Source organism: Eucyclogobius newberryi, unplaced genomic scaffold (genome assembly GCF_026437365.1).
Source record: "Eucyclogobius newberryi isolate DKJ021-1_F unplaced genomic scaffold, fEucNew1.0.hap1 SCAF_14, whole genome shotgun sequence".
In the NCBI taxonomy this organism is placed as follows: domain Eukaryota; kingdom Metazoa; phylum Chordata; class Actinopteri; order Gobiiformes; family Gobiidae; genus Eucyclogobius; species Eucyclogobius newberryi.
In genome coordinates this window covers 22,825,598-22,847,438 of record NW_027315768.1, presented here as the reverse complement: position 1 = coordinate 22,847,438, position 21,841 = coordinate 22,825,598, and the positions used below count along the sequence as shown (strand labels likewise).

Below are 21,841 nucleotides of genomic sequence, written 5' to 3'. Positions count from 1 at the left end.
TGACAGATTTTACAAGCAAAAATAAGTCTTGGTGCTTGTTCCTCAAAAGAGTAAGCCTAATTGTTAAGTGCATTTTTATCTTGCCATTTGTCAAATTGATCATTCCGGAAGTTTGATTCCATAAAGCAGGTCAATATTGAGCAGTAATGAGTTAAGAAAAGAAGAAAATTTGAGTTTGTCGTTTAGGTCGTGATGTTAATGATCGCAAATAATTATTCATCATTAGAATAAAATTTGAAATGGTGACATCCTTCTCCAGAGCGATGAAAACTCCCACAGTCGCCATTGTAATTAACAATTTAATATTATATATTTTAAATGTTCAAAATGATGCCAATGTGATAAAGGAAACTGAAAACCCCATAGAAAAGCTTTAATCTCACCTCAACAGTTGAAAAGATGCCATGGACTCGACCTGGAGTGATCTGCATGATGCAGCGGAAACGGTTGCGTCTCCACGGCGACTCAGGCCTGCGGACGAGACGTGTGGCAACGACAGGAGCGTGAAGACAGGGTCACGTTTAAAGACATTATGTACAGTGGGATTTCCACATGAACCTTAAATCAACAAATCCTCCAGAGTAACGCTCCAAACAAACCGCTACCATCCTATTTGTTCAGCGTCTCAACCTCTGAGCGCTCCAAACAGCAGAGTACACACTGCAGGTAGCAAAATATTTGAGCAAATACTTCTAGAACCGCTTGTGAAATATTTCCCTTTCCAATGTTATCATGGTCAAAAGAATTACCGTTTACTCATTGTTTGGCATCAAGGTTCATGTTTACATCGAGTTGACCTAGAATTCAAACATTTCACATTAAAACAATTACAAATATTTAAATACATTGCTGTTTATAAGTCATAAATATCTATAATGACATATTCCTGGGGTTCAGCTTCCTGTGATAGGCAATATGTGGAGGACTTTTCCCATTCAAAAGCTCTATTTCGTTTTAAAATGTCATCACTATGGCAACGGACCTAATTTCTGATCATTCTGAAACCCGTGTGTAACAGTCTCAAGGGTCAAATGCAAGACTGGTGCGTAGATTTGTCATTTTCTTTTCTTAAAACGACAAATTTAAACAGTAGGTCACATTACATCAATTCAATCACCGTATAGACATCTCTCCGCAGACCTGACCTGCAACCGTTTCCATGGAAATAGATAATGCCGTACTGTGGATCTGAGCGATGAAAATCATATTCCCTTTTCCTCAGTGATTGACAATTTGATTTAGTCTCATTAAAAATAGATACAAATGAACTTCTTGAACCAAAAAAAAAGTGAATTCTTCCCCAAAACAGCAACTTTTACCGACAATTTCACTGACAGATGAACCGATGTCACAATTAAAAAGACCCAAGCTGATCTCGCTTCAGATATAATACAGAGATCATTGAAAGTGCTGGATCAGACCTTGAACGCTGCAGTCTTCCTGGAGGTCAGTGGAGTTGAAGTGTTTGAAGTCCTGCAGCTCCACGTTCACAGCAGCTGCCCCCGTCACACGTTATTACCCAATAAACCAGCCCTGGAACAGAAGAGACTTTTCCACTCGCTCGGCGCCTCGGACAGGACCACGCTCTGCATCATCTCCAGAGCCGAGAGGGACTGCTCACCAGGGCAACACAAGCCATGATCAAGCAGAAGGAAGGAATCAACTACAAGAAAACATGTCAATAAACTAATATTTGGAATAACTCATTAAAGTATAAATACTGAGAAGTTACTGGTGCATCTGGCTTTTTTTAGCAGTGAAATGTGTGAATTTCCCATTATCCCCCAAATAATGTAATGTTAAAGCAGCACTTTGGGACAAAATGAGACCACTGCGTGCTGTCTGCGTCTAATACAAATGTTAAATAGAAACGACATGCGTCACTAATCTCTGGAACAGCTACGTCCAAATAACTTGTAGCTTTAGAGTCAGTTTCTGGCGCAGATACAGACCTGCAGATAAGATGGAATTCAAGTCGAGCTGTATTTTATCAGAAAAGACGTCCTACTCTCTCAATACGGCTCTGAGGCAAGTTAGAAGTGGAACCTTTGCACATGATTTCAGAACACCTTTCAAATGTTTAGGTGAGGATAGAAAAATACAGTCAAAATGCAAATGTTTAGCTTACTTTACCATTCTTAAACTTAAAAAAGTGATTCACATGGCGCTCATTGGTCCCATTACCATAAACCACAAACTGCATGAAAGACAAAGGCACGTTTCATACTTTGCATTTAACATCTTTATTCATTATTCTGATCTTCAAACACATTTTCCTGATGTACATGTACATTTCATTCCAAAAAGGAAAAACTCAAGTGAGGTAAAAGTGCTGAAAATGAAATGGTATAATATTTGTACCATCAAAAGTCATTGTCACAATCACAACGCTGACAAAATAAGCTTTTCTTGCATTTCCAAAAAATATATAAGTGTGACAAATTTCATATTAACCCCCAATTTTTTTTTTTCTTCCTTCTTTTTTTTTTTTTAAATAAAACTTATCCACAGGCATGCCCCTCATACACACATGCAAATTAAGCACACACACACATTTCCACGCATCAACGTAAACACCGTCTGCTGCACGAGGAGGGATACATCTCTACATATTGCCTCACAGCCTCTTGGCTTAAGACTTGTACTTCGGACAAGCGTAGACCACTAAATACATGTCATCCCTAGTGCTTCCCCCCCCACCGCCCCAGAAAACAAAAAACGCCAAAACAGTCGTCCTAAAAACGAGACGCGCTGCACTGAAGACCCCTGGAGCGGGACGTCCGAGACCGGGAGGCGGGAAAAGCCGTAATAACACTGACAAATGAACAGCAGAAAAAACACTAAACAAAAAAAAAAAGTGGGGCGGGAAAATGAAAAGAAAAACCAAAAAAAAAAAAAACACTTTTTCCTCATGATTTTCCACATTGTTCTTCACCACAAATACATGGAGTCCTGGCGGGAAAAGCCCCCGGTTCGATGTCACGGGGGGCGTTAATGCGCATGATTAAGTAAATGGCTTTTCGAGGAGGAGAAAATCTAGAAAACGCGAGAGTTTTCTTTGACGCTGCACTTTTCTTTTTCTAAGTACAGCGTCAACTAGAGGTGAGGCAGAGGAACTTCAACTGGCAGTTTCCGAGCTGGTTTGTAACAATTTGGCACCATCACTTTGATAAACTAGACTTCCATTATTATTATTATTATATTTTTTTTCCCCACATATATTTTCTTCTTTTTTTTTTTAAACACATCGATTTGGGGGAAACAAAAAAAAAAAAAAAAAGTCTTGTTGAGTAAATGGTAGCAACGACCAACAAGAATGTAAGAGACCTCCGTCCTAATCATAACCAAGTCCAGTCAATCGGACAAGGATCAACTCCTCGAATTTAAAAAGGACAAAACACTGATTCCACGTGACGTCCTCTGTCCAGGGTGTTTAGCTTATATGTCCCTCCCTCGTGTACAAAGACGTCCTGGAACCGGTCAGTGCACTTCAGATATTGCTTCATTTGTAGAGATGTGTGTGTGTGTGTGTGTGTGTGTGTGTGTGTGTGTGTGTGTGTGTGTGTGTGTGTGTGTGTGTGTGTGTGTGTGTGTGTGTGTGTGTGTGTGTGTGTGTGTGTGTGTGTGTGTGTATATGTATGTGTGTATATGTATATGTATATGTATATATATCTCGAGGCAGGGTAGAGTTTAAACATAGGCGACATACAACACTACAACAGGGATAAGAAAGACTGGAATGACTAGACAGAAACTAAAAGACAAAAATAAAAGTAAAAAACACCCCCCAGAACTATCTCATCTTGTTTTTTTGTCCAGTTAACACTTGTTTAAATCCCTTTTATTTAAAACAACCCCATAAAAACTTAGTCACTTCTGAAAGGCACTTGAGTTGCTGGTTGGGAGCACAGCACCCTGCCCTGACCGCAGGGTGTGACCTGCAGCCAAGCTGACCGCCCCGGGACAGTGCACCGAGGCCTGATAACACACAAGCTGCTCTTATCAGCTGTAAACACAACACAAGCTGCACTTGAGTCTGTCACAGGGAGAGGGGGGGGGGGACTTGAGCATGACCGTAAACATTTTGGGGTTTCTCCAAAAGGTAATGAGTCCCCTCTGAGCGCACACACGACCACACTGTCCAAAAGGGACTGTAGAGGCAGAGCCCGGAGCATGTGGCAGCCAGAGCCACGCTGCACTGTTCAAATGGGACGTCTAATAATAGGACAGGCTGAAATAGAAGTGCATCCTGGTCACCAACACTGCTGTCGGGGGTCTGCAGATCTAGAATGCCTTGGCATCCACAATAAATCAAATACCCAAAGAGGAGCTGGAGAGGTATGCGGGCGCTTTTCTCTCCAGCCCCGCTCCTCGAGCTCTGTCCACCATGACCACAAAAGGGGAGAGGAGCCACAGGAAGGGAACTCCTACAGCGAGGCCGGAGGCAGGAGCCTCCCCCTGACAGATGAGGATAATTATAGACAAAAGTCAGAGCCATCTCGAGTGTGGGACGGCAGGAGCCGAGGGCTGCCCTGCGCCTCACTATGTGCTGCTCCTTTTAAGGAAGACAGCCGCGGGACATCCTGCCAGAGACAAGACGCGGTCCAGCAGAGCCCTTTGCTAAAGGCCACATTAAGTGCTACATTCACAGCGGTAAATAAAAGAGCACTGATGCTTCAGAATACATTTACATCCAATATTTATCAAAACCACTTTTTAGTAGCGTCTCCCAGTGAACGCAACACAACTTCAGATCATCTTTTCACCAGTGCACAGGTATTTTTGGCTTACTCTCCAACGCCACTTTTCACGCTTTTCACATTTTTTTGTATTTTGTCCACAAGAGAAACTAAATCTAAGGCATTTCCTTTTGTCATCACAAAACAACTCCCAAAACAAAATATATTGGGGTAAACTTTTGAGTTAAGGCACAACACAGCTCTTTTAAGAGTAGGGGAAAACAAATAAGTTGAAAAGGGGGAGGAAAAAAAAGGTAAATAACACTTAAAAATATTACTTAAGTCTAAAGACCGAGACCACTCTGTGTATAAGGAATGAGAAAGGATCCCAAAAGCAAACACGTGTCCACTGAAGCAGATTGCAGCCTTGAGAAACAAAGCAAACACTTTTTGGGAGTTTTTTTCTTAAATTTCTGCCCTCGAATGTGAAGTGGGAGTAGCGTTCGTTCTCGTCTCGTGGGCTCAGTTACACGGCAGCCACGTGGGAATGTTCTGGTTAGCCACGTAGTAGTTGCTGAAGTTGTGGTCTCGTACGTAGGGCGCGGGCTGGTAATAGCAGGTAACGCAGGAGGCGTCGGGGATGGCGTTCTGCTCGGCCAGCACCCTGAAGGCCATGAGCGAGATGAGGTGCAGCGTCTGCCTCCGCTCGTGCCCCATCAGGCACACGGTGCTCTCGTTGACCACGCGCCGCAGCAGCATCAGGTACTCGTACTTGCTCTTCTCTTCGCCCACAAAGTGGCTCTGAAGATAAGACTCCACTTTGCGCTGCTGCTCGTTAATGTCCGGGAAGTCGATGAAGAAGCGCGAGCACATGTAGCGCTCCAGGGCCTTGAACTCCTCCTCATCTGCCGGCTGGAAGTCCCGCACCAGCAGGTTACAGTATTTGAGCAGGCCGCCGCCCCGTATCTCCTCGGGGCGCTTGGTGGCGATCAATTTATTTTTAAGGTGGCTCAGAGCGACGTCAAAGCCTCCGTAAACGCTCTCGCCCTCGACGCGCGGGTGGGCCTCCTGGGACATGGGCTCTGTGGAAAAGTCATAGAAGGACAGCATAGAATCCAAGACGATCTGAAACGAGTCCACGCTGAACTCAAACTGCCGGCGGATGGTGTCCACAAATTTGAGCTCCACATTGCGGCCATTGTTGTTGGAGAGCGAGATGAGGCTCCAGCGGTCCTGCTCCGTGTGCACCTTGACCAGCTTCTGCACATAGGCCTCCTTCAGTGTCATGGGCGTGATCTTCTCCTTGTTCACGCCCTCGGGCAGGAAGTCCAGCAGCGTGCCCAGCACCACCTCCTTTATGAGCTGGAACTCGGCCTCGTGGGGCAGGTCCACTCTGAAGATGACATCTAGGTCTTTATAGCTCCAGCCCATGTCTTGCACCAGGACATGGCTGGCTGTGGAGCCGTTCAGGCGCATGTCCTTGACCCTGATGCCACTGCGCTCCAGACGAGCACGCACACGGGACACGATATCCTTCAGCCGCACCTCTAACGTGGGGAAGTTTCCCCGGCCATGCACTGGCACCACCTCGGAGAGCACATGGTTCAGGCGGCTCACCTGCTCCCAGGACAGGACACTGACGCTGCAGGGCTTTGCCTCCACACTGTTCTCCATCATGGAGCGGACACAGGATATCTGCAACACACAACACTCCAGGTCAATGCTCAGTGATGAAGACACAACAATGAGTCTGGAAGTGCAGAAGTGCACTCGGTCAGACAGACAAATGGTTCTGATTCTGACAGCAGTAATCACTAGTGCAGTTTGGTGCCAACTGGGATTTGGGAGCAGAAACTGAACGTGGACAGAAAATAAACACCTCCTTCCCTGTTCTGAGGCAACGTCTGGTGAAAAGGAGAGCATTGGTGTCCCCGTGAGTCTCTCAGGGACATGTTAGCTCTCAGGGACATATTAGCTGTGTGGCTACATGGACATGTCCAGTCATTACGAAAAGCACGATTGAAGTCAAAGTAACGGCCCTAACTGCTCTGGAGGATCATCTGCACCGCGTCAGAGCTAAACCAGTTAAACGTGTCGCATGTGGAAAGTTAAAGGCCGGAGAGTTGATCAGAATGTTCTCCTGAGACTCAGAGTCCCGCAGCTGAGACTCAGAGTCCCGCAGCTGAGACTCAGAGTCCCGCAGCTGAGACTCAGAGTCCCGCAGCTGAGACTCAGAGTCCCGCAGCTGAGACTCAGAGTCCCGCAGCTGAGACTCAGAGTCCCGCAGCTGAGAGCAGGACGAGGCAGAGACGACACAAGCTGAAGCAGCAGTGGGACAGTGAGCGCATTGAAGCGGCGCACGAGGAAAGCGGCTCGCGCTGCGGGTCAAAGGAAAGCAGAGCGCGTGAGGCTTCTAGACCGGGCTTCTAGAACACTCACGAGCCTTTTATCCAGACAAACCATGAACCATGAACCATGAACCAGAGACAAACCATGAACGCATTTCTCAAACTTAGCGGCACGCCAGAGGTTAAACATACAAACATTTTCACATTTAATGACGAAAATTACTTCATTTTAAATCAACGCATGATTTCAAAGATGGATAATATCGAGATAACGCGTCTGCTCCGAGTAACTTTCAAACACATCTGATCACAAGTTTTATCGTGGTGCGTAGGCGACACTGAAAGACTGTTAAAATAGCTCAAACTGGACCAAGACGTTCGACATCAAAGCGATACATACGTTTCCAAAGTCGGGTGTGAAAAAGCGCGCAGCGTTTTAGTCCAAAAACGAGAGGTTTAAGTCGGCAGACAGCTCCACATAATCCACCGCAGAGACAGACACATGGGCCGCGAGATAAAACAAGAACCACTGGTGCGGACGACACGCCTGTTTTATAAAGCCGAAGTACAGCCCCCCTGACCCGTGCCCCTGACGCACACACGGCCGGAGGGATACTACCCACTGCAGCCCGCCTGAGCCCGCCTGAGCCCCGGTGTGAGCCCCGGTGTGAGCCCCGGTCCGAGCCGCCGTCATACTAAAACAACGATCTATGTCAGTAAATGGTGTATATTCAGCCGCGTGTCCAAACGGCACGTTCTCAGATCAGATCGTCTCCTTGTGTATCAATGCGCCAAAGCAGGCTTCTGATTGGTCCGTCAAGTTTTTCACGTTGCTAAGAAACCAGGAGCGTATCAATCAGCTGACTTCAACAAGCCTGTTTTAAATTAATAATGTTGATAATAATAATAATAATAATAATAATGATAATAGTTATAATAATGTTGAACGTATAAATAATACATGAATTTAAAATATAAATAAAAGATATAATTATAAAAATAAGATCCATAGATTTTTTTTAATGTTGTAAGATAGACAGTAGCTTCATCATTAAATGGTACTCTAAACTCTCTTTTTACAACTCTTTTCTTTCCCCTTCTTTAAATAATAATTGTATAAAACGCATACGATGTGACAAAAATGTATACATTGAATGACATCTTAATTTTCACATTCTTACAAGCACTGTTGATGATAGACATGTTTTAGCCACTGGTTGTCATAGATGTCATTTTCGACACAACTCTGTAAAGTTAGGCCACATTCCATACAGCGAGGGGATTGCCAAAGTCGCCAAGTTGTAACCTGGAACCTGAAACATATCTTTTCATCTGCACGTGAGTTGTAGTAGTGGGTTGTAGTAGTGGGTTGTAGTAGTGGGTTGTAGTAGTGGGTTGTAGTAGTGGGTTGTAGTGGGTTGTAGTAGTGGGTTGTAGTAGTGGGTTGTAGTAGTGGGTTGTAGTAGTGGGTTGTAGTGGGTTGTAGTAGTGGGTTGTAGTAGTGGGTTGTAGTAGTGGGTTGTAGTAGTGGGTTGTAGTAGTTGGTTGTAGTAGTGGGTTGTAGTAGTGGGTTGTAGTAGTGGGTTGTAGTGGGTTGTAGTAGTGGGTTGTAGTAGTGGGTTGTAGTAGTGGGTTGTAGTAGTGGGTAGTAGTGGGTTGTAGTAGTGGGTTGTAGTGGGTTGTAGTAGTGGGTTGTAGTAGTGGGTTGTAGTAGTGGGTTGTAGTAGTGGGTTGTAGTAGTGGGTTGTAGTAGTGGGTTGTAGTGGGTTGTAGTAGTGGGTTGTAGTAGTGGGTTGTAGTGGGTTGTAGTAGTGGGTTGTAGTAGTGGGTTGTAGTGGGTTGTAGTAGTGGGTTGTAGTAGTGGGTTGTAGTGGGTTGTAGTAGTGGGTTGTAGTAGTGGGTTGTAGTAGTGGGTTGTAGTAGTTGGTTGTAGTAGTGGGTTGTAGTAGTGGGTTGTAGTAGTGGGTTGTAGTGGGTTGTAGTAGTGGGTTGTAGTAGTGGGTTGTAGTGGGTTGTAGTAGTGGGTTGTAGTAGTGGGTTGTAGTAGTGGGTTGTAGTAGTGAGTTGTAGTAGTGGGTTGTAGTAGTGGGTTGTAGTAGTGGGTTGTAGTAGTGGGTTGTAGTAGTGGGTTGTAGTAGTGGGTTGTAGTAGTGGGTTGTAGTGGGTTATAGTAGTGGGTTGTAGTAGTGGGTTGTAGTAGTGGGTTGTAGTGGGTTGTAGTAGTGGGTAGTAGTGGGTTGTAGTAGTGGGTTGTAGTGGGTTGTAGTAGTGGGTTGTAGTGGGTTGTAGTAGTGGGTTGTAGTAGTGGGTTGTAGTGGGTTGTAGTAGTGGGTTGTAGTAGTGGGTTGTAGTAGTTGGTTGTAGTAGTGGGTTGTAGTGGGTTGTAGTAGTGGGTTGTAGTAGTGGGTTGTAGTAGTGGGTTGTAGTAGTGGGTTGTAGTGGGTTGTAGTAGTGGGTTGTAGTAGTGGGTTGTAGTAGTGGGTTGTAGTAGTGGGTTGTAGTGGGTTGTAGTAGTGGGTTGTAGTAGTTGGTTGTAGTAGTGGGTTGTAGTAGTGGGTTGTAGTAGTGGGTTGTAGTAGTGGGTTGTAGTGGGTTGTAGTAGTGGGTTGTAGTGGGTTGTAGTAGTGGGTTGTAGTAGTGGGTTGTAGTAGTGGGTTGTAGTGGGTTGTAGTAGTGGGTTGTAGTAGTGGGTTGTAGTAGTGGGTTGTAGTAGTGGGTTGTAGTAGTGGGTTGTAGTGGGTTGTAGTAGTGGGTTGTAGTAGTGGGTTGTAGTGGGTTGTAGTAGTGGGTTGTAGTGGGTTGTAGTAGTGGGTTGTAGTAGTGGGTTGTAGTAGTGGGTTGTAGTAGTGGGTTATAGTAGTGGGTTGTAGTGGGTTGTAGTAGTGGGTTGTAGTGGGTTGTAGTAGTGGGTTGTAGTAGTGGGTTGTAGTAGTTGGTTGTAGTAGTGGGTTGTAGTAGTGGGTTGTAGTGGGTTGTAGTAGTGGGTTGTAGTAGTGGGTTGTAGTAGTGGGTTGTAGTAGTGGGTTGTAGTAGTGGGTTGTAGTAGTGGGTTGTATTAGTGGGTTGTAGTGGGTTGTAGTAGTGGGTTGTAGTAGTTGGTTGTAGTAGTGGGTTGTAGTAGTGGGTTGTAGTGGGTTGTAGTAGTGGGTTGTAGTAGTGGGTTGTAGTAGTGGGTTGTAGTAGTGGGTTGTAGTAGTGGGTTGTAGTGGGTTGTAGTAGTGGGTTGTAGTAGTGGGTTGTAGTAGTGGGTTGTAGTAGTGGGTTGTAGTAGTGGGTTGTAGTAGTGGGTTGTAGTGGGTTGTAGTAGTGGGTTGTAGTAGTGGGTTGTAGTAGTGGGTTGTAGTAGTGGGTTGTAGTGGGTTGTAGTAGTGGGTTGTAGTAGTTGGTTGTAGTAGTGGGTTGTAGTAGTGGGTTGTAGTAGTGGGTTGTAGTAGTGGGTTGTAGTGGGTTGTAGTAGTGGGTTGTAGTGGGTTGTAGTAGTGGGTTGTAGTAGTGGGTTGTAGTAGTGGGTTGTAGTGGGTTGTAGTAGTGGGTTGTAGTAGTGGGTTGTAGTAGTGGGTTGTAGTAGTGGGTTGTAGTAGTGGGTTGTAGTAGTGGGTTGTAGTAGTGGGTTGTAGTGGGTTGTAGTAGTGGGTTGTAGTAGTGGGTTGTAGTGGGTTGTAGTAGTGGGTTGTAGTGGGTTGTAGTAGTGGGTTGTAGTAGTGGGTTGTAGTAGTGGGTTGTAGTAGTGGGTTGTAGTGGGTTGTAGTAGTGGGTTGTAGTGGGTTGTAGTAGTGGGTTGTAGTAGTGGGTTGTAGTAGTTGGTTGTAGTAGTGGGTTGTAGTAGTGGGTTGTAGTAGTGGGTTGTAGTGGGTTGTAGTAGTGGGTTGTAGTGGGTTGTAGTGGTGGGTTGTAGTAGTGGGTTGTAGTAGTTGGTTGTAGTAGTGGGTTGTAGTAGTGGGTTGTAGTGGGTTGTAGTAGTGGGTTGTAGTAGTGGGTTGTAGTAGTGGGTTGTAGTAGTTGGTTGTAGTAGTGGGTTGTAGTAGTGGGTTGTAGTAGTGGGTTGTAGTGGGTTGTAGTAGTGGGTTGTAGTAGTGGGTTGTAGTAGTGGGTTGTAGTAGTGGGTTGTAGTAGTGGGTTGTAGTAGTGGGTTGTAGTGGGTTGTAGTAGTGGGTTGTAGTAGTGGGTTGTAGTAGTTGGTTGTAGTAGTGGGTTGTAGTAGTGGGTTGTAGTGGGTTGTAGTAGTGGGTTGTAGTAGTGGGTTGTAGTAGTGGGTTGTAGTGGGTTGTAGTAGTGGGTTGTAGTAGTAGGTTGTAGTAGTGGGTTGTAGTGGGTTGTAGTAGTGGGTTGTAGTAGTGGGTTGTAGTGGGTTGTAGTAGTGGGTTGTAGTAGTGGGTTGTAGTAGTGGGTTGTAGTAGTGGGTTGTAGTGGGTTGTAGTAGTGGGTTGTAGTAGTGGGTTGTAGTAGTGGGTTGTAGTAGTGGGTTGTAGTGGGTTGTAGTAGTGGGTTGTAGTAGTTGGTTGTAGTAGTGGGTTGTAGTAGTGGGTTGTAGTAGTGGGTTGTAGTAGTGGGTTGTAGTGGGTTGTAGTAGTGGGTTGTAGTGGGTTGTAGTAGTGGGTTGTAGTAGTGGGTTGTAGTAGTGGGTTGTAGTGGGTTGTAGTAGTGGGTTGTAGTAGTGGGTTGTAGTAGTGGGTTGTAGTAGTGGGTTGTAGTAGTGGGTTGTAGTGGGTTGTAGTAGTGGGTTGTAGTAGTGGGTTGTAGTGGGTTGTAGTAGTGGGTTGTAGTAGTGGGTTGTAGTGGGTTGTAGTAGTGGGTTGTAGTAGTGGGTTGTAGTAGTGGGTTGTAGTAGTGGGTTGTAGTAGTGGGTTGTAGTGGGTTGTAGTAGTGGGTTGTAGTGGGTAGTAGTAGTGGGTTGTAGTAGTGGGTTGTAGTAGTTGGTTGTAGTAGTGGGTTGTAGTAGTGGGTTGTAGTAGTGGGTTGTAGTGGGTTGTAGTAGTGGGTTGTAGTAGTGGGTTGTAGTAGTGGGTTGTAGTAGTGGGTTGTAGTAGTGGGTTGTAGTAGTGGGTTGTAGTGGGTTGTAGTAGTGGGTTGTAGTAGTGGGTTGTAGTAGTGGGTTGTAGTAGTGGGTTGTAGTAGTGGGTTGTAGTAGTGGGTTGTAGTGGGTTGTAGTAGTGGGTTGTAGTAGTGGGTTGTAGTGGGTTGTAGTAGTGGGTTGTAGTAGTGGGTTGTAGTAGTAGTAGTAGTTCACACAGCGGGACAGTCCCGTACACAGCGATCTGAGACTACTCATGCAGTCAAAGGAAACTAGAGCAGAGGGGATTCCCTTTTCACACATTCATCACGGCCAAACTCAAAATGTTTCTACTAGAAAAACTGAGAAGGTGGGAGGGCAATGTTAATCCATTAACAACTTTAGCATTAATAACTTTATATATTGTATGGTCTATAGTTCCTTGTACATTAACCCCTTTTGCTTGGGGCCTATTTTTTTAATTTTTTTTTTAAACGCTTGACACAAATGACCCCCATTTCAAACTGAAGCTGTTCCTGAACCCTCTGGAGCACAAACACTGGGCTGGAGCCTTTGTGAAGCTGAGAATCTGTAGTTGTGGATGTCTGGTTTCCTCTAAACAAGCTCTGAACAGGGGAATTCAGATTTTAAACTCTGCCTGGAGTTTTTTTTTAAATATATAAATGAGTAAAGCTGGTTTCTGGAGGGATCAGCTGATTGACACTAAACTGAGCATCTGTTGGGTTTTGAAAATTATCTTTTAAACGCTCATGTCCAGGCAGAATCCATGTAAAAGTCCTATTCATTTTTCATTTTATTTTGGTAATTCTTTATTTGTTTATTTTTAATTTATGACCCTGATGCTTCCCAGAATGATTGATTTGACTGGAATTACGTTTACAGCTTTATTTGTATGTACAGCACATCAAGCAGCCTGTGAGTTCCCTTTTATAAGATGGTGGACAAAATGGAATAAATAAAGAAAAAGACCCTAAGCTTAACTTAAATATATTTGTTGGCCTTTGCTCTGTTGTCAACCAAGGAAGGTTTTCAGGGCGTGACTCAACTTTCAATTTCATTCAGTGGAAAATGACCAAATTATACAAAGATCAGCAAGAGTGTGGACAAGGACATGAATCAGTCCATTTCCTGTGGGCAGGTGCTGGAATAAGATGGACAGATGTTAGATTAGAAGTAGCATTAATACATTTAGTGTGGCCTATATTCACTTTAATCTATTTACTTCTGATTACTTCTGACCCAATCTTTTGTTGTGATCACATTTCTGATTAAGTGAGGATTTCATTTATTTCAATGGCAAAGTAGAAAAAAGCCCTGCCGCAAATTTACTGTATAAAGTAGGTGGATTTGTGGGAAAAATGCATCTACTCGTGAACATAGCGTGGGCGGTTTGAAAATGACTTATTGCTATTGAAGTCAGCAGCTCTATGCAAAATAGAGACAAAAACAAGACAGGACCAGAAAGAAACCAAATTGGAACTAGGGCATCCAAAGAAAAGAAAGGTTAAGGCACACAAGGTCCAAAATAAAAGTTCCATTTAGTCCAGTTTCTGTCAAATTTGTCCATTTCAGGGTTGAGTCCATGTGATCGTTGGCGCAGTTTGAGTTCTCATTTTTTCTGTGATGAGCTTTTTTTGACTGACACATAGTTCTGTGATTTGAGTGGAATGGTGGTGTTGAAAACAGTCTGCAAAGCCTCTGTCCAGTATTTTTGTGTAACATTACAGTCCCAGAACACGTGATACGGATGTTACAGCTTCTTTACCATTAAGCCTCTGAGTAATGTGCACTTTGGGTTATAAAAAAAGTCACATTCTTACAACATAATTCCTTCCAAACAAGAGATGTTGTGGTCTTCCATTGTGAAGTCTGAAGTGCAGACATTTCCCCACTCCTCGTCCTTTAAGACATAATTACCCTCTTTTTCCCATTTAATTTGAATGTATTTAGTAGATTGGTTGTCCAAGTCAATGATGCATTTATATACTTTAGATATTATTCCAAAGATTTCAGTCAGAGGCCTATAATAATTGTTGCTTTGTTTAATTTATGGATTATTATTGTTCTCACCAACTACAAGCTCAGAGCCCCCCACGCTGCAGACGAAAACCCTTTACTCAAGGTTCCACTCATCAAACAGCCGGCTGGGGATGGACATGGGAAGAGAAGAGGTCTGAATAAGGTTTACTAGGATTCATTTACTTTTAAAGTTTTTTTTCTCAAAATAGTTGCATTATAGGCCTGTTTTTCACTGAACTCGTGTCTTAACATTTACCAAATCCAGCACCTGCCCCTTGTCCCCCACAGCGCGTGACGAGAGGTGACTCAGACCGTCCACTGCAGCACTGACCGAGCTCCGCTGCACATTTACACATTCAAACACATTAGTGATTTTGGATGAACCTGCAGCACAAACACAAACACAGAGCAGCGTTAAGGTCAATCTCCTCCGACTGACTCACCGTGTCACAGCCCTGCACAACAAAACCACACGCGTTGTCTAGTTCCTCTTCTTCAAGGCCATTTATGTGGAATCATTTGCGTCTAAGGTCAATGATGAGTCAGTGATTGTTTTTAGAAAATAAAACTTTTGGGACTGATTTTTATTTAGAGGAGGAATATCGTTTGTTGTTTTATAAGTTAAAGATGCTTAGAAACCTTTCTGGAAGAGGGAAATTGAAATGTGCATTCTTACAACATCATCTCCATGGAGACAAGCAGGTGACAAACCCTGAAACTGAAAAGTGATATAGTGCACCTTTGACCAAGATTGAATTAAACAATAGCCTTTCTTACTGAAAAGAAGTCATGTTTTACCAACATTCACCAAAAAGTATTTACACAACATTTTGAGATCTCATATTTTGGACAAAAAGATGCTTCTTATTCAGTCACAATAAAGTAAAATAAGATTATATATGATTGGCAGAAACTTTATCTGTCCCAAATGACAGAGGTGGGAAACATATCAACATTTAGATGATAGCGAGAATATTGTTTAAAGTAAAAATGATTTAATAATCTAAAGAGCAAAAATAAAAATCATGCAAACCTTAAAATAATGTATGTGGTGATATTTCTGCACTTTTGTGATTCATTTGCCTGATAATTAAACCTCAGCTAATCCGTTTAAAGACACATTTTAGCACATTTCTGCTAGAATGACATAACGTTGTCTGAATATTGTTAACCGTATACTATGGGAGAATAAAGATAAAGAACTATTCAAACAGAATGAAGACAATCCACCTTTGTATCTTCTTTAATATCAATGTATTTAAAAAAGGAGGATCATTCACACAATAGTTTGAGTCAGTGTTTGTATTTGCAGCGTAGCGGGGACATCAGAGTGTATTTAGGCCATTCTTCCCATAGGAGCCTGTTATAACATGGGATCAACACACATCACTGGCATTACTGTTGATGCTTTTTCTGTTGTCTGACTCTTGTCCAAACACATCTAATCCTGGGTTTTAGTCACTCCTCCTTTGAGTCTGTATTTGGACAAAAAATGTGGCCGTGGCTGCGACTGAATTTGAAAACCTTGTAATGGTAAAACGAGTCACGCAGCAGTGATGAATAAAAACTGCACTTTTGAGGAAGAAGGCATAACAACAGAAACCGAAACTTCCTGTGGTTATTACACTAAGAAAAATCAACCGTTGACCTTATTTCAATATCACCTTTTCCCTCTTAAATATGTCAAGTTGAGCCAAAGCAAATAGTTCAGATTTTAAGACGATCAGCCTGAAATATATGTACAATATGTAGGAGACATAATATATTTAATCAAATAGTGTCAACGCTTCATTTTTGAGTGTTCCCAATGCAGTGCTGAAGAGTAAAATGTGTTTTTTTTAACTTTCTTTTGCTTCAATGGAATCAGCCACAAAACCAGTACAATTATATGTGGTTTATGTGTTAAATAATGACCAAATCTCCAACCGTAATAACTATATATTAAATAAATATTTAGGTGTGATGAAAACAAGTGAATCAAACAGGTCAGTCATAAAATATAGTAAATTATTCCTTATTTCAGACATTAAAAGGAAGGTCTTTAAAATGAATCCTCAAAAACACATATTAAAATCACAAATGCGTTTCTATGAAGGGTGAATATAAACCATGAAGAGTGCAAAAACTAAACTGACAACCTTCTGGCTGAGAGGCAGGAGCTAACCACTCTGCAACGGTGACTAAACCTGTGACTGAGCGGTTTGGAAATGTGTTGTTGGGAATAACCCGGGCAAACACAGCCGGCCACGACAAACGATGCAAACGGAAAACGACAGCGAAGATAAGTGAACGTTTTCATTGGGTCAACTCTCTCATATCTCCTGCATCAACATGTGGAGGTTTCAGTCGACACGTTTGACTTGTAATTTGAGATGAGATGTTTGATTAGAGTTACTGATCTTACACGTGAACCAACCAGATCTGTGACATGTGACACTAGCACAAGTATTATTACATTAGAGAACATTTGGAGGCACATACAGAGTCATGGAAAAGTATTTATATCTGTGTCGGTGTAATCCCTCATTCGTCCAGGCGTGTTCCATAGTAGAAAAAGCTTCAGTTGTAGTCATCTGGACTCAGTTTGAAAAAAATAGACGTTTCGACTCTCATCCAAGAGTCATTGTCAATAAAAGAATTTAGATCGAGAACTCCGATATTAATACTGTTCTGTGGTAAGACCCGCCCATTGGGAGGAGCCTTCCTGAAGTAGAAAGAGTTGTTTGTTTCAACAGAAACTCCCCCCTTGTATCTACCGAGCTAGCCTATTCAGAATTGTAATGGGCTATTAGAATCCTCTTTGTCTTTGTGAGACCCTGGCTCAACCACCCTGAGTACCTGATTAGCATCTAAATGTCATGGTCCTCTACCTTTCCAGGGGTTCAGTAACCCATTATAAATAACAGGAAGATTAAACCTTAGCCCTCCATTTCTGTTTAAAGAAGGTCTTTCTTTTTTAACAAAAATAGCTTCCTTGACTCCTCTTTCAAACCATCTTTTCTCCCTGCTTAAAACCTTCACCTCACCGTCTTCAAACGAGTGATTAGAGGCTTCAAGATGGAGCTGCACGGCACTCTGAGGTCCTGAACTTGTATTTCTTCTGTGCTGATAAAGCCTCTTGTGTCCGCTTGGGCTCTCAACAGAGTGAAGAGAACCAAGAAGCAGGACAAAAGGGAAACTGAACAGAGAAGGAAGGGTGTTTCTATCCCTTATGTGTCTGGCCTGTCGGAAAAACTGCAGAGAATTTTTAGACAACACGAAGTCCCTGTTTATTTTAAACCAGGAAACACTTTAAGACAAAAACTGGTTCATCCTAAGGACAAGTTGCCGTCTCAAAAACAGAGCAATGTAGTTTATTCGATCCAATGCAGTGAAGAAAGTTGTAAAGAACGGTACATAGGTGAGACGAAACAGCCTCTACACAAGAGGCTTTATCAGCACAGAAGAAATACTAGTTCAGGACCTCAGAGTGCCGTGCATCTCCATCTTGAAGCCTCTAATCACTCCAAAAACCCTCCTGGCATCGTCCTGTACGCGAGAATCCATGCCGCAGGCATGGGCCATGCTTGTATCTGCTCAAATCAATGGAAGTCTATGGGGAGTGGGCGGGGCATCCCGACGGAATGGGGAGTGACGAGCGCGTAAGCGCTCGTAATGATGATTCCACCCCATGGCGGCATGGGGAAGGCTTAGAGCTTTCAAACGATGTATAATTTGTTGTTATAGTGGAAACGGCTATATTGTTTTTGCTAAAAATATTATTATTTTTATTAGGCCCGAGCGCCACAAGCTGGCGAGAGGCCTATTAATCTCGTAAGGCCGTGCAAAGCACGGCTGCGAAAGTGCGCACGTAGTGCGCACGAAATCGAGCGCGAAGCGCTCGCCCACTTCCAAACACTCACTAACGCACTCCTCCACTCATGCACGCCCCGTGCATACTAATTAGTTGTAGGAAAATGGAACATTACCGTTGTAAACGGGCGAAGCCCGTGCAAAAGTTCGCACTAAACGAGCACTTTACATTGGGATGACGACCGCTTCGCGGTCGTCATCCCCATATAAAGCACTCATTTGCGCTAAGTAGCTCACGAATACGTTCCCCATCTCTTGCATGTTCCGTGCATATAAGCATGTAATGCAAAAATTGAACATTATTACTGTATAGAGGGCCAAAAACACAAAGTGGGCGGAGCCCACTCAAAATTATCGAAAGTACCCGTCAGTGACCAGGGACCCACACCATGAGGTAAGAAAGCGCGAGCGCTTTCCGAAAATGTATAGTTTATGATATTTGAAAAATGGGAAACATTGTTTTCGCATCGGAATATTATTCTTTCTTTCTTTCTTTCTTCTTCTTCTTCTTCTCGGGACCAACCCCCCTATTTTTCACCCAGTGAACATTGACGAAAAGTCACAAAAATTTGCACACCTCTAAAAATCGTGCCTCTCTACATTCTGGCTATTTCCCTTTTCTAAAATAAAAAAAATTGGCGCGTCAGCGCCACCAAATGTACCAAAAATGCATTGAGAGATGGGAAATGACCCAAAAAAAATCTGATCGTAGAATCATGAAATTTGGCGCAGAGGTAGATGGTGACAAGAGAAGTAAAAAATATTATTACGGCAACGCCGTCCCCCGAACCAAATGTCGGCCATATTGCTTCAAAAATGGCTAAACATGACTTCGGAGTCTTTCCAAACGTCGTACTTTTACGAACTCCTCCCAGGGCGTTGGCCCTAAAAAGCTGAAATTTGGTGAAAATGCTACTGAGGAGTGGGACATCAAAAGTTATCCAAATTACATTGATACCTCTCACGGTCTCTGTGCGGCGAAGCCGCAAACTGTAACTAAAATTTCAGAAATCTCCCATATTTAAAATTTCTGCCGTTTGCGCAGATAAAGTCCGAATTGCGTCAAATTAGAATCAGTTGTTAAAATCTTTGCCCTAAACCTACTTGAAGTGAAATAAATTCATTTGGCACCACAGCGCCCCCTACAGATTTTATATGGAGGTTAAATGTTTAGTTTTGCGAAATTATATGAAATTTGACACACAACTCAATTTTAGCATCCCCATCAAAAAAGTCAATGAGACCCATGTCATAATTGTTATGGCGTTGCCGTAACGATGACCGAAACCTCCCATGTTATTCCAATGGGGCCAGAACATGTTTACACTTTAGACTTTCACAAACTCCTCCCAGGGCGTCAGCCCTATTAACCTGAAATTTGGTGAGACTCATCTTCAGGACCATCAAAAGTTATCCACATTTTCATTCAAAGAGTCACGGTGTCTGTGCGGCAAAGCCGCACATTTTGCCAAGAATTCAAAATAAAATTGCTTTTTGATGGTAAAACAAAGGGGAGAAGATGTGACAGCGTCACAGATTCAGCAGTAGGCGTGATAAAAGGACAATTGGGGCGCGTTAGCGCCCCCTCCTCTTGCGGCGTGGCGGCGGTGTGGCGGCGGCGTGGCGAGGGCCGATCATTGCCGCTTGCGGCTATATTTTTTATTATTTTTCTTGTTCTTCTGCTTTTTGAGCTCTAATTTGACCCCCTGAACATGCTCAAAAACTCACCAAACTTTGCCCAAAATTCAGAATCGGCGAAAAATTTGATTTTTTCTGGGCCATTTTTTTTTTCATTAAAAAATGGCGCGACAGCGCCACCGACAAAAGTCAAAATACATTGCGCCTATGGGAGACGCCCCGAGGTCAACTTTGGCGTAAAGCTACGAAATTCGGGACACGCATTCCTCTCGTGAGGACAAAAAAAAAATATTATTGTGGCCACGCCCCCAGACTTACCCTATGGCCGCCATCTTCCTTTGAACATGAAAACACGCTGAGTCAGCCATTTTGTTCACGTCAAACTTTGACGAACTCCTCCTAGGGCGTTTTGCCCACCGACTTCAAAATCGGCGGACGTCCTCTGGACAAGTGGGGCATCTAAAGTTATCCAATTTTTTGAGATACCTTTACCGGTCTGTGTGCGGCGCAGCCGCAAAGTTGGACAACTTATTTTGGAATATTGCAGATCTAAAAATTGCTCCCATTTGATCAAAACGAGTCCGATTAGGACCAAATTTGAATCAGTTGTTAAACTTTCAAGTTTGGACCAGTTTATGATGACAAAATTGAAATGGGCGCGATAGCGCCCCCTACAGAGTTGCCTTTGAGTGAACATTGATGGACAAAAACTGGTTTTACACAAATGTTCAAAACTTTGCCCAAAATTCTATTTTGGGGTCCCGAGCAAAAGGCCAATCAAACTTATGCCTCAATTTTTACGGCGTAGTCGTAGCCATGACGGAAACCTCCCATGTTATCCCTATGGGAAAATTGCTAAATCTCTCGAATATCCACATTTTTCTGTTTCACACTTTAACGAACTCCTCCTAGGGCGTTTTGCCCACCAACCTCAAAATCGGTGTACGTCCCCTAGACAAGTGGGGCATCTAAAGTTATCCAAATTTTAAGGATAACTTTTACGGTCTCTGTGCGACGGAGCCGCAAACTTTTCCCTGAATTCTGACTATTTGGCCTTCAGAGTGGCCTATAAACAATAGAGTTTTTCCAAATGACATTATATTTTGCACAAAATTCTAATTTGCAATCCTGATCATAAAAGTATGAGAGCCAAAGTCATATTTTGTACGGCGTAACCGTAACGATGACAGAAACATCCCATGATATCCTTATGGGAAAATCGTTGAATTGCTCAAATCACCACATTTTTACGCTTCAAACTTTAACAAACTCCTCCGTGGGCAATAGCTCGATCAAGCTTTACTTTGGGAAATATCATCTACACAAGCGCGGCATCAAAAGTTATCCATATTTTTATTCCAAGTGCTACGGTCTCTGTGCGGCGGCGCAGCAAATTTGACTGACACTTGTGTTGATTTGCACTGGATTGGCCATGTCCAATGTGTCGCCGTCTGTCAAGTTCTTTTTTAATTCAACACAATAAGGGCGCCATCTTTATCAAGTCGAAAGCGCAGAGTCGGAAGGCCGGCGGCCCGCGAGGGCCGTTGGATGCCGCTTGCGGCTTTAATTCTTCTTCTTCTTCTTCTTCTTCTTCTTCTTCTTCTTCTTCTTCTCGGGACCAACCCCCCTATTTTTCACCCAGTGAACATTGACGAAAAGTCACAAAAATGTTCACACCTCTAAAAATCGTGCCTCTCTACATTCTGGCTATTTCCCTTTTCTAAAATAAAAAAAATTGGCGCGTCAGCGCCCCCAAATGTACCAAAAATGCATTGAGAGATGGGAAATGACCCCAAAAAAATCTGATCGTAGAATCATGAAATTTGGCGCAGAGGTAGATGGTGACAAGAGAAGTAAAAAATATTATTACGGCAACGCCGTCCGCCCAACCAAATGTCGGCCATATTGCTTCAAAAATGGCTAAACATGACTTCGGAGTTTTTCCAAACGTCGTACTTTTACGAACTCCTCCCAGGGCGTTAGCCCTAAAAAGCTGAAATTTGGTGAAAATGCTACTGAGGAGTGGGACATCAAAAGTTATCCAAATTACACTGATACCTCTCACGGTCTCTGTGCGGCGAAGCCGCAAACTGTAGCTAGAATTTCAGAAATCTCCCATATTTAAAATTTCTGCCGTTTGCGCGGATAAAGTCCGAATTGCGTCAAATTAGAATCAGTTGTTAAACTCTTTGCCCTAAACCTACTTGAAGTGAAATAAATTCATTTGGCGCCACAGCGCCCCCTACAGATTTTATATGGAGGTTAAATGTTTAGTTTTGCGAAATTATATGAAA

The 21,841-nt window shown here is 43.3% G+C and overlaps 1 protein-coding gene across 1 annotated transcript; it reads right to left on the bottom strand.

The window, feature by feature from the left end:
* Positions 1–2,219: 2,219 nt before the first annotated feature.
* On the bottom strand, positions 2,220–7,565 carry tent5c (terminal nucleotidyltransferase 5C). The gene is made up of 2 exons (XM_072445030.1): positions 7,428–7,565; positions 2,220–6,374 (listed from the first exon to the last, which is right to left on the bottom strand). Exon 2 carries the CDS (start codon positions 6,354–6,356, stop codon positions 5,202–5,204), a length of 1,155 nt encoding a protein of 384 aa, XP_072301131.1. The 5' UTR covers positions 6,357–6,374; positions 7,428–7,565; the 3' UTR covers positions 2,220–5,201.
* Positions 7,566–21,841: the final 14,276 nt, after the last annotated feature.

What these genes read in the sequence shown, in the direction of transcription:
- tent5c (XM_072445030.1), bottom strand. Translation starts at nt 6,356, where the DNA reads ATGATGGAGAACAGTGTGGAGGCAAAGCCCTGCAGCGTCAGTGTCCTG.